Below are 13,102 nucleotides of genomic sequence, written 5' to 3'. Positions count from 1 at the left end.
GTGTGGACTATGTTTTGGTGTTGAACCCTTACCTGATCACATTTGTTGTAAGCTGAGCGCAGCTTGGAGGTTTTAAAAATATTTATAAATGGGCAAAATTGAAAAACCAGAAAACAATTACATAACCCATACTTTCTCTTAATTTCCCACTTGCCCATGTTTTAAATCCTCCATCACTTTTTAGATCTAAAGGGGGAATTTTTTTTCAAAGCAAATCTCTTTGTTCTCTATTCCGCATCCATCTTCCTTCTAACGAACGATTCAGGGAAAGCTCTACCTCTAACAATAGGACTTTTTATAGGTAAGTTTCATGCATTTTTCAAAGTTTTTGTTTTATCATACGATTAGGTACATTTAAAATTTCCCACTGAATTGTATGTAATGCAATGCTTTCAAGTGTATCCTATCTAATAATTGATCTCTCACGGTCAGTAAATTTTGAGATTCAAAATTAGTTATTTTTAGTAATTTTCAATCTGAATGTTGCGTATAACTTAAAGGGTAAATTATCCTAAACCTTCATGAACTTTTAGTGTTTCACAGTAGATCCAAAAGAACTTTCAAAATCACACTAAACCCCAATACCTTTCTGCATTTTGCGGATAACCTCCATAAATTAGCACCAGTAAACAATGTAAAAAGTTATTTTGAAGGTTATTGTGAGTTTATTGTAATTTACCCAAAAGAAGTTAGGATTTTTTTGCAAAAATTATTGGGTGTTTAGTGTGATTTTGAAACTTCACAGAAGTTTGCTGCAATTTGCTGAAAATTCATGGGAGTTTAGTGTACTTTCCCATAACTTAAAATTCTTTTCATGATAATGTTGATCAAATCCATAATATTGTTAATTTCCTATTGTCTACTCTACATAACAATGCCAACTATATTTTTGCACAAATATGTCGTTTATGCGCGATTCATCGCGTGCATTGGACATACCAGTTTATATTAAAAAATGGTGTGAGTTTATTGGGTACTTCCATATTTAATAATAAGTTAAATGTGTTGGAGAAGATTTTTTATTATTTATTGATTAATAAAAGGTTGCTGTTTATGCATAGACTATTATTAGGGAAAAAGTTAAAATAAAATAAAACTATAACTAAAAGAGGATTTTATCCAATGATAATAATAATAATAATAAGAGACGATGCAAAATGTTGGTTAGCTATAATTGGTTTTTTGCCAACGCATTAAAGTTTGGTGAATCATGGAAATGCATATTCCTCGATCTCATTAGAATATACTTCTATAAAAGATATTTGGCAACTGATTATCGTCAAATTTCGCATAAACTCTTGAGCTGCCATGATATTGAATCTCTTGCACGATTAACGATTGTAGAACATCTCACTCAACCTAAAAAAAATGGGTTGTACAATCGTCACGATTCTTAATTTGATTGATTTGAAAAAGAGAGAAACAAACGAGCCTCAAGGAAAATTCAGGTTTACTTTTTGAGATTTGACATTCTCAGAGATCAACTAATATATACGTTTGTCTATCATACTTCTTCCTACTGTAACCTGTAAACTCTACCCTCTCCACGATCATGCGTATATATTTTCTTCTCTACATAAAACAGAATAAGTTCTTATTCTTCCAAAAAAATTTAAAAATAAAAAAAGAAGTGGAAAAAGAAAAGAAAAGAAACTAGGATACAGATTTTGCCGAAATGAGGGCTATGCGTTTGGGATTTGATTCTCTCCATCATTAAGAAGCAGTAGGGAGACCATTAATTTTACCAAAGCAATTGATTTTTCAATGAATGGTTGTGATTTTCCTTTGCGCATGTAATGACCACTAGAATGAATCATGACGATACACTAGACAAACCAATGACGATATTAAAAGTAGTGATCTTTCTCTTTAGGGCAGTTTGGTTCGTTTCCCATTTTATTGGGAAACATCATTCCATGTGAAAAACTCATTCTTAGGTTTTACAAACTTTCATGAAAATGGTTGTTTATTTTTGGTTCACACATAAAACATGATAGTAAACCGAATTTATACATTTTTTTCTTTATTTGGTTGGCGTCTAATTAACAAATGAGAAAACTGCTGGTTGATAATACTTTTCCCACTTTTCTTGTGTTTGGTTGCTTTTGAAGTTTGGATGGAAAAATGTATATGGTTTAGTAAGATTACCTCTCACTAAAGACGGACTATTTGGTGACCGCTATGGACGGTAATTTTACTAAGAGAAAGCTCAACAAGTTCATATAAAAATGCTATAATAATATATAAAACCTAAAATAACTTGATTAATCATAAAATATACTAGCCGTATGTATATAAAATTTATGACAGAGGCCTCGGAATTTGTACAATATCATTACTGTTAGCTGTCCAGTGTAATGTCAGTAAGCATTGTAGGATGTTAATCTCAGTTATTTTGACACTCATCATACACCAAAAGTAAGTAAGTCACCAAATGAAATCCATGAATAGAATATTAAATGACAATCAAATACTTTTATAACCCAGACTAGAAGTCATTAATACAATGTAAATACATTGTAGGTTGTTCACATAAAAACTTTTCGATTGTCATGTAAATAGGGGCAATATAGGATTCTTGCAAGCACAAGTTCGTGATAGAATTAGTTTTCTAAATATTCACATAAAGTTGCAATTACATGAAACATAAGGTCAAAGTGTAAACACAAGTGAATCGTAGGCAATATAAAAATACCTACCTAAAGATAATCCTTGAAACATGATTATTTAGTAATCTCCACAAATCTTCTATTATGAATTATTTACAGTTAATATGAAGGTAATCCTTGTAGCTATGTATCATGTGCATAAAGATTATAACTAGCCAAAATATTAAATAAAATTAATGGTCCCATATGCAATAGGGAGGGGACAAATCCTAAATGCCTTAAAATATGTGAGGAAGTAATTTGCACAAATTCCTGCCATGATCCAGCTAAAAACATTAGCCCGTTAAGTAATCTTCATCATCAACACAAAATAGAAGATAGCTTATCGATGATTTGGCTATAAAAAAGAACTCTTACTCAGAGATATGGAGGTAGTTTAAGACGATGTAAGAGGAATAGAAAAACGGTAACCCTGGCCCCTTTACCCCCAAAAATATTAACTGAAGAGCAACAAGTACGATGAGGGAATAAACAATCACCTATAAAAATGTGTTTCAGCCCATTTATGCTTGTTTTGAGTGGAAATGGCTATTTCCCACTTTGCTGAGGTAGAGGCCTCTTTCCTAGTCCATTTCCCACTTTTAACTTGTGAACCAAATCCATGGAAAGAAAATCCTGAACTCTATTTATTCTATGTGGATTGGGTCGTCAGACATGGAAGGAGTTTTTTGGGCTTTTTTAAGCGAACCAAGCAACCCCTTAGCGTAAGCTCTTAACTACATGTCTTGTTCGGTATTTGGAGGAGTTAGAATGGAATGATAATGCTCTCTTCTCATTTTTCTTAAGCCAACAATTTTTTTGAAGCTAGAATGTTTAATCCCAATGAGATGATAGGGAATAGACATTCTCACTTAAGTGAGAATAAAAAAATAGATAACTTTCAAACATGTCTATTCCCACTACATTCTTTAAATTATACCCAAAGGTGAGAATAAAAACGAGCATGTCATTCTCAAATTAATTCCATTTCATTGCCTAATTACTTTCTAATTTTACCTGATTCCCGTGTACCAGACGAGGCGTAACAGATAGTAACAAAATTCCTATTCGAATCAATAACATGTTTGTAAAACCTCAGCCCCACACTAAAACCCTAATAACTAGGGGTGAAAAAAAAAAAAATCCACACCCGAGGATATATGATACAAATATGGTCATTAAATATCTATATCGGAGAGGACATCATTAATTTTGATGATTAAGAGTTCTAATCTTGGCTTTTCAGATATTACCAACATACTAATAAACTCTCTTTATCAATTTTTTTTTTCAATTTTCTCATATCAAGTTCAAATCCACATGTATATATATCTGAATATATATTGGTATATATATTCTACTCCGTATTCAATTTTGATGGATATAAATATGATTTTCCTCCTCGATGCATATCTGTATCCGTATTAATGATTGGATAGCAGATATGAATATGATAAGTATCATATCATTAAGACATTTGAACCATTTGCACCCCTGCTAATAATACATTCTAATGGGCGTTCCCCGAAATTTCCTCGTTTAGCCCCCTCGAATCGCAAATCAAGAAGGAGACTCACTGAGGCAATACATCGAATAGCATTAGTGCATAATGTACCGAATGAGAGATTATATAGCGGGATGTAATACAGAAAATGAAGAAACTTATGGTTTGGTTTTTTCTTTTTCTTTTTTTTAAATTGGCTCTCCCACTTGCTAAAGCCTTAAATGTGTCGATGCCCGCTAAGTATTTTGGTGGCAGTTGAAGGGCATGGGCGTCGAATAAATGTTCTGGGTAACTTGCACTTAGATCTCCTATTGTTTTCGTTTTCTGATCTCAAATTTATAAATATTATAAATAAATGCTCTAAAATTTATAAATATTGCAAATAATTGTCCTAAAAGTTTAGAACATTATTATTCTGTTGAAATATTCGGAGAATATTTCCTTGTAACTTGTCACGTGACAATATGAGGTCAATGATTACCCTTGTTATGCCATTAATTTACGCACAACAACCTTAATGTTATGTTTTACATGAAAAATTAAACGGGAGTACTTTCGTCTTAAAGTGTAAAGAATTAATGGCGTCATATTTTCAAACGGAAAATGCTTTAGTGCGTTTATTTGAAACGTTTTACAAGTTGAGTAATTTAAGTAAAAAAAAAATGAAAACAATAAGTCATTTAAGTGCAATTTATCCTATATTCGTTTTGAAGCTTTTGTTTGATTGTAAGAAGTTGTATATTTTGCAAAAAGAGACCTTTAGGTCTTGCTTTATCCATTCATTGATTAAGCTAAATAATAAAAATTTAATGTACACCCGCATTGAATAAATGGAGACTAGAAAAATAGAAATATCTGAATTATCCTTGCATTGGTAGTTGTACTGACACTGTGATACATATTCACTCCATTATATTTGCAACAAACTATGAAAAATAATTAATAAGGGATTGTTTTTTGTCCAGAGGGTATTTTCTTCATTTTGGTCGAATGCCTAGTACAAGCCGCATTATCAGAGATAACCGTGTAACTTTTTAGGGCTAAGTGAGAAAACTTCATTTTTATTTAGTGGAATTAAAAAGTTCAGGGGCCTTCGTGCAAAATCCCCAAAACTTCAAAGGGCGGTTTCGCGAACTTAACCCTGTGAAGAAACGTCTAGCGAAATCTTTCGATAGAGATTCAGTACCCAAAACCAAATCCAACCCGAACCCAAAGATGCCCATCGTTCTGGCATTCTCTCTTTCCTCGAGTCGTGCGTCATTGGTTTCTCAGTAAAAGAGAGCCCTTGTTATCTGTAAATTTTTTGCTTCGACAATTTAACAAAGATCTCTCTCTCTCTCTCTCCCCCCTCTTTCTCTCTCTATCATCATCTTCCGCTCTCTGTTCTTCTCGAGGGAAGGTCAGAGTTCTTCTTCCTCTTTCTCAAAAACCCAATTCAAATCCTTTTCCCTTTCCCCTTATTGAGCACAGAGAGATCAAAAAGCTATCTTCCATCATTTTCAGTATTATTTCCCTTCTAAATCCAAATGGGTCTGCATGAAATTATGATTTAGCCATGCTCTCTCTAAGGTTAGCTTAGTTTTTTTGTTGATTCTTAATTGATTCAGCTAGTTTCCCTCTCCCTCTTTGATTCGTTCACTTCAATTTAATCATCTTTCGTCTCTTCTAATTGAAGCAGGTCCCTTTGGAGTCGGCATAAAAGAAAATTGTTGATCTCTCTTGGAGTTTTAGGAAGTGGGTATGCGCTGTACAAGCTTTATGATGCTCATAGACAGAGGACCTTTGATTTGGAGAAGGAACGCGAAGTCGATGAGCTCATTAAGGCCCAGTAGTTCTCTATTTCTCAAAAAGTTATGATTTTGATCTCTATTTTTGGTTACCCACATCTTAAATTTGTTTATTTTTATTTTTATTTAATCGGTAGGTTGCAATCACACTTTGAGAACATTCAGAGAGTTTCAGATACAGTTACATTGCCGTATTCTATGAACTATTTGAGGGTGAGGATATCTGAGGACTTGGACCTCTCGCATTTGACAGAGAAGTTGCTACAGGGTAGAGGCCGGTCTAGTGCTCTATCTCCAAAGGAGAAGATTGAGCTTTGGGAAAAGCTTAAAGTTCTAAGTACGTCAGCAATTATATTGCCATTTAGTTTTTAGTGGAATATTTTTACATTGTACCTAAGGAGAAGAATTTACTTGTCTATGTATGGTTTTAAATTTTAATTTTGCGGTGATTGATTGATTATCTTATGTTCGGTATCGGGGTTATAATCTTTTGGGGGTTCAGGTTTCACGAGGACAGTGGCTTCGTTGTGGTCGATGACGATGCTTTGCTTGTATGTTAGGGTTCAGGTGAACATCTTAGGGAGGCACCTCTATCTTGAAATTGCCCGTGGCTCTGAAAGCTCTCAGTCTCTGGTATTTTTCTATCCTAGTTAAAGAAATGATTTCATGCCTATGTCCAGACTCCAGATATATATATATAATACATCTTGGAATTTGATGCAAGTTGCCATTAGAAATTTCTATTTTGAATAACATTTTTTATATTGATTGAACAACCTCACAATCACAAATTTCTGGTCAAGCATGTTTTGGACAGTTTCTTATTTGTATTAATATTATATAATCATTTTGCAGTAGAATGTTGGATTGAGGAACATACAGGAAGATCTCTGTGAATCATTTGAACAAATATGATCAAACATCAGGGTCAAGTATATTGGAAATAGAACTGTATGCAAACTTAAGAAAGAAAATTGTGTTTGTGAAAGCTAATTGTGTTGATAAAAGTGAGATGAAATTTGACTCTGGTAAGCGGAGCGCGTCGTTGCATGCAGCTGGTTGTGGGGAAGCGTGAGCTTCATTATACTTTCCTTCATGTTCCAGCATTGCTTCATAACTCACAAATCAGCTTGAACTCAACTAAGTTAAGCTTTGTTGAATTGAAGAGGCCAAGAATGAGCTTGAACCTGACTTTTTGAGTTTTATTTATGCCAAAATTCTAACTCGGTCTTGAATAATCATTTATCTGCGATGTCCTAGGTTCAATATTGGCGATCGTATGCATATTTTTCTCGCTTTTAGATTGTTTTGGCAGTTGTTTAAATGCTAATTATTCGTCTGAATTCATCACTTGTCAAGGTTTATGATCACAAGTCATGACTTCGAATTGAGTGTCAATTTCTCATCATAAATATGCATCACAATTTCAAGCAGCTCCAGCTGTAGTTCTGGTTTCATCTCTTTTTTAAATTGAAAAAGAAACATCTTGTGATCCTTGATAATTGTCAGATCTACCAACAGCGAAAAATTTACTTTATCAGAGTAGGGTATCTAGAAATAATCATGTAAAGGTTTACTTGTAGAAACTGGACTGCTATTTCTTTGCTTTACAGAGGTATATTTCTTTTAAGATTTAAGGTATCAGTGAAAGGAAAGATTATAAGGTTGACAAAAAAACTTTGACATTTTAATGTTCACTCATTAGAAATTAGTCTAAAAAAAGAAAAAAAAATTGAGTATATTTAGAATCAGTATATTTGGCATTCATCTATAGTGCTTAATTCACAATTAAATTTTGCTAACACCGACTGTTGAAGGACCTTTTCTCTGATTACGTGCAATTGTGCATTACGAATTAAATTACTTGCAACATCAATTAGTTTAATTAGTATTTAATAACAAGATACACTTTTGTGGATTCTGTGATCAAAGCAGAAACTTACTACTATTTGTCCTCGAAGACAAATGACACCTTTCGGGGATTGTAAATGTACAAATTTGAAATTGCTTTGTTGATAATTAATATGCATTGGGGAGGTTTTGTAGTTGATATTGCATGCATAATTATGCCATACCACCAATTTGCTTAGTCCATTGGATATTTTTAGTTCATCTGAGGCCAGCTCAGGAGGTAAAAGGCCTGGGTGTGGGTTGTGGAAACTGGAAGGTTCAAGTTCTCCCAATACATTTCTTTTTTCAGTAACTCTCTCTTTCATATGAAACCATTATTTTAAACTGTCAGAACCTTAATATGTTCATATGGATTTGATCCATAATTTAAAATGCTGACCATATTTGGAATATATTTCCAAGGATGATGCAGATTCATTTAGCTGGCATGGTCAACAGGACTTCCTAGCAACTGCTGATTACCTCTCCACTTATGGCATCGGTACATTGCTTACGAACATGCAGAATGCTGCCATGGAAATTTTAAAAGAGTAAGCAGCTGAGTCCTTCGGAAACTCATTAAACTCATTTTGTTTATGATCCATGCAGAAATTCTTGTAGCTGATAAATTGTCATTGCCTTAATTGCTGTTAGCACAATCAAAACTAGCAGGTGTTATTCTGCTCTTGTTCTTAACTAGCGATAATCTTTCCTTCCTTCTGAACAAGATAATCATTTTAGCCAAGGCTTAGCTAAACATCCATGCTCCTAAATGTTTTAGCAGAACATGATAATTGGACTTTCGAAACGAACTGTGTCCTTTGTTTATGTCTAAACTCCATGTGCAGAAAGAAGCTGAAGGAATCCTTTGGAAAGGAACAACTGCATGATACAATCATACAGGTATTGGACCTTTTCATGAACGCTGGTGAACCAAGCAGCTGGATAAGCTACTTGGTACCAGAAAATGCTGCTGCCTACAGGCAGTTAATGGTTGTGCCCTCCAGTGGTTCTGATGATTCCTCCATGCTCATGGACATCAGCAAGCTTGAGCAACTTATGTTAGAGACCCGTGCAGTCCTATCAAGGTATGTAAACAATAATGCCATTAAGTTTCACTATGTTCATGTTGATCACCTAAATTTAGAATATCTGTAGCAGAGAATCCAGTATTTCTGATGTTTCATGAATATCCAACTGTCCTTTGCAAACTACATTGAGTTTGGGTAGAGTTTTTCAGGAGTGGAGGGGGGAAGAGGGGGAGGTTTACAATGCTAACCCTCCTAGCATTGTGTTTGTTTGCACTTTTAAGTTAGCAAGGGGAGGGGAGGGGAGGGATGAAAATTAGAAAATTCAGCCACTTTCTTAACCCTCCAAAAGTGGACGGATAGGGAAGGGAGGGGAGGGGTTTCAAGTGGAATTTTCTTAAAATTTCAATATTGCCTTATATGAGAAAACCAAAAGGCGTTTTTTCTTATTTTATTAAAAGGGCGTACTGGTCAAGTAGCTCCCCTCTCTTCCCATGTCCTATTCTAAACAAACACATATTATAGTGTACCCTCTCATCCCCTTGTTTTCTATTCAAACACAAATGAATATATTCCACCCTTTTCCTTTCCACCCTCTCCCCTTGGGTTTAAGTCAATCACTCCCCTCCCATCCCCTCCTTTGTGTCCAAACTGATGTTAAAGTATGTTTGCCAACTCCTAGTTTGTCCTATCATATGGTTTTTAAATAACCAAACCCAATGGATTTGTATTCCTGTATGGGACTGTAGGAATCATAGGTGTTCCATTTTAGCGTGTCTTTCTCTTGGCTGATACATTTGGACATAGGCACAAGATCAAACCTTTCAATCTTAGCCATGGTGGTGATGCCTTTCTCTTGAGTTTTTCTAAGTTGTTACTTTATTTTGAATCTTTGATTCGAGTCTATATAATTTAATGAAAATAGAGAGGTAAAAAAGAGTATGATGACCACATTCATTTCTCCCCTCCCCATCTTAGAAGCACATGATTCCTGGCGCAGTTGTGAAATTAGTCTAATCCAATTGCTCTGGCTACTTCAGATAGCTAACTGAATGTTAGCAATTAGCATGACCTGAATCTAGTTACTTTTGGACTTGAAGCTATAAATGGCTCAATAATTTTAATTCCATTTGCATATGAGTAGTTGAAGCGGCCAAAAAATAAGTTACATCAGACTGAAAATATTTGTTTCTACCATTCCTGTTATATAAGTTACTTTTGGACTTGATCGCTATCTTCTCTGATATTTCTCCTATTTCTTTCCATCTCACCTTCTTTCTCTCTGTTTTCCATTTCTACATTTGTGGAGTATAATCTAAACCCTAATTTATTATTCAAATAACCAAAATCCTCTCTTGGTGTAATATAAAATGACAAGATGTACTCCACAATTTAATCTCTCTTCCTTGGCAAACTCTATATTAGTAGCATTTTGCTGTAGCAGACTAAGCGAGAATCAATCTGTTCTTGCTGGGACAGATGCTCTGGGAAGTCTTAGTATGGGCTGATTGGATTTATGCCATATCTGATTGACCAGTTTTGAAATCCGTGTGAGCAACGGATAAGACATGAGCTAACGAATGATGAATTGCTAAAACTAAGGCTTATCTTATCCGAACTCATCATAATTTACTTAATGGTGGCTTGATCTAGTTTGGGGCATAGTTACACAGTACGAGGTATGTCAGGTGATGGTACGAACTCGGGTATGCAATTCACGACTTAGAAAATTTGGATTCGAGGGGGTGGCTTGCTTCAATTCGCAAGTTCAGTCAGTGGTATGTTATAATTTTTTTTGGGTGCGCTTCAAGTTTTCCAAGGTATATAGTAGAAAACTAGAAACTAGAAAGCTAATTATGCATTTCAATATTATTTTTCATACAAAATACTTAAATACTTAATTTTTATGGAGTTCGTTCCTTTGTACTCTTTTTTCCACATAGTTTGTGTTGGGATTTTGGTCTCATTTCACATTTTATTGTATAGTTTTTTAGTTACAATATAGTCATTGGTTCATATATTCTATTGAACTCCCTTCACTCGATTGCACACATTGCATTGCATCTTATACGTATGCACTTAACGGTACTTTGCTCCCACATACTTGTAAGTGGTACGCCAATTTTGGAGAACCAATTAGTGTATCAGAGGGAGTTGGTTTGAAAATGTATCGGGATTTGGTTTGCAAGAACTGTACGACGGTTCGGAGGGGGGGTCCAAGGAATCATGCAACCGTGGTTTGGGGTTCTGATAAGAACCCTCACCTAGATTTAGATGTGCCACAATGCAAGGCTGTTTTTAATTTTTTAGTTGTACCCCATATTTTCTTCTTTTTCTTTTAACTTTCGCATACGAGTGATTAAATGAATTTATGACACATTTACAAGAAGTGGCTAATATAAAAAATAAGGTTTTTGAAATCAGAAATGATTCAGACAAACTACATTCAGCTTTTACTTGTTTCCTTCGTCTTTAATTTCTAATTGTCGGTAATGTGCTTGTTCCTGTTGTGCTTGCCTCGTATTTGTGTGCATGCTATATAAGCTAAAAATTATAAGTTTCAATTAATGGTTTGCATTTAGACTTCTTATTGGTTGGATAGTTCCTATTCCCACTCGTGTTTGTAACTTTGCAGCATAGTTGTTTCCTATAAACTTAAAATTAGCTCCTAGACTAATAGATTATTTTAAGCTATTTTACCACATGGTGGGTCCTATGCTTGGGTTATGTCAACCATACATACTGATCTACTCATAAAACATAACTTTTAGAAAATTATGTGCATCGAGAACTTCCCACCTTGTATAAAGGTCCTTTTTGTTCTATATACTTTTATTAACCGCCAACTATTTGGATTGTACATCATCAAAATTTGCTATCACGCTTGTCTTACAGTACGTAGTTCGTCTAATATAGTGCACATCATTTAGGTAGCCGAATTTGTTGTTTGATATGTGGCTATAGTTTGTTATCATTTATTATTGGACCATTAGTTCATGCAATATATGAATGTTATCCATGTGTATCTTTTATGCCATTAGGATACTGATCCAAAACGAGAGGTTGTAGTTGCTGGCTCACTATCCTATATTCAAAGGATGTGGATGTAAGTCCAATGATAGGTGGAAGGAAGCATCAAGTTATGTAGATTTATTGGTGTAGATAGAGTCTTAAAGTTCAGATTTATGCACGTAGTAGAAGCTATAGTATCCTATCCAAGAGACCATCTTGTTCTGGAGCTAATACCAGTTGACTACCCAAGTTGACTATTATGTTTGTCTAGAGCCCAGTTTTCAGGGAGTTGATGCAGAAATATCAGTAAGCTACTTTGAAATTTAGAGCCGACGTAGTCTTCTGGTCATGATTTAACATTGTTATTTTTGTTATATTGTGTGTGTAACACATGCATGCACGCACATGCATCAGCACACGTACAATTTATCATAGTTATTCTGTGGGTTGGAAGGGGAAAATGTAGCTTCACAACCAGTGATTTCATTAATAGGGAACTCCATGCGTGGAGCCATGGAGGAAGGTTAAAAGAGGGAAGGACGAGTAAATAGAGGGTTTTATTACCTCTAGAAGATGCAGGGAAAGTACAAAGCTCATAACTAAGTGTTAGGGCATTTACACTTCTGCATGCATAGTACTTCTGAGTTCAACAATAAGTACCACAAACAATACCTATGTTCTGATAGTTATTGCATGGGTGGGCTGTTAAACTGATGAACACATCCATTAAAATTTTCTTAAAGATTAAGGTTGATGGATGAAATCGCCACATATATGTGAGGTAGAGCAAGTTCATCACTTGATTTTGGATGAATAAAGCATATGAGAATTGAGAGTTCCATTATTTCTTCCTTGCGAACTTGCACTACTTAATTTACTTGTCCATGTGATTCCTCTTTGGTTCAAGTTAGCTAGCAATATTAGTACAGGCTGTACAGCCATTTATTTCACCCAAGGGTTTGAACCTAGGACCTCTTTAAACTTGGTGCATTGATATGTTAAATAACCATTTAACTCAGAAATATAAACTAATGGGTTATACTTTAACAATGTACATAAAGCAAACTTGACAGTCTATAAAGCAGGCGATTCAAAACAGCACAATTGGATATCTTAGCCTGTTGGGAAAAGAATCTCAACATTATTTCATTCTCTCTTTTAATAGGTGTGGGAAGGTTTATTCCTGCGATTTTAATTTATAGTTTCTATTCAGGACAACTGTTTTGTGTAATT

General features: G+C 34.6%; 1 protein-coding gene across 1 annotated transcript in view; it reads left to right on the top strand.

Annotated features, from left to right (window-relative positions):
• LOC109819857 (peroxisome biogenesis protein 3-1-like) overlaps positions 5,365 to 13,102 on the top strand; it is a 9,155-nt gene continuing 1,417 nt past the window's right edge. The window contains exons 1-6 of the mRNA XM_020386190.1: positions 5,365 to 5,721; positions 5,831 to 5,980; positions 6,077 to 6,276; positions 6,442 to 6,572; positions 8,253 to 8,380; positions 8,678 to 8,917. Of these exons, the coding sequence (XP_020241779.1) occupies positions 5,708 to 5,721; positions 5,831 to 5,980; positions 6,077 to 6,276; positions 6,442 to 6,572; positions 8,253 to 8,380; positions 8,678 to 8,917 (863 nt within the window). The 5' untranslated portion in view covers positions 5,365 to 5,707. The remainder of the gene's footprint in view (positions 5,722 to 5,830; positions 5,981 to 6,076; positions 6,277 to 6,441; positions 6,573 to 8,252; positions 8,381 to 8,677; positions 8,918 to 13,102) is intronic.

The sequence above is a fragment of the Asparagus officinalis genome, chromosome 1 (genome assembly GCF_001876935.1).
Source record: "Asparagus officinalis chromosome 1, Aspof.V1, whole genome shotgun sequence".
NCBI classification, from domain to species: domain Eukaryota; kingdom Viridiplantae; phylum Streptophyta; class Magnoliopsida; order Asparagales; family Asparagaceae; genus Asparagus; species Asparagus officinalis.
Note: the sequence above shows the minus strand (reverse complement) of the source record. Positions and strands in the feature narration are given on the sequence as shown.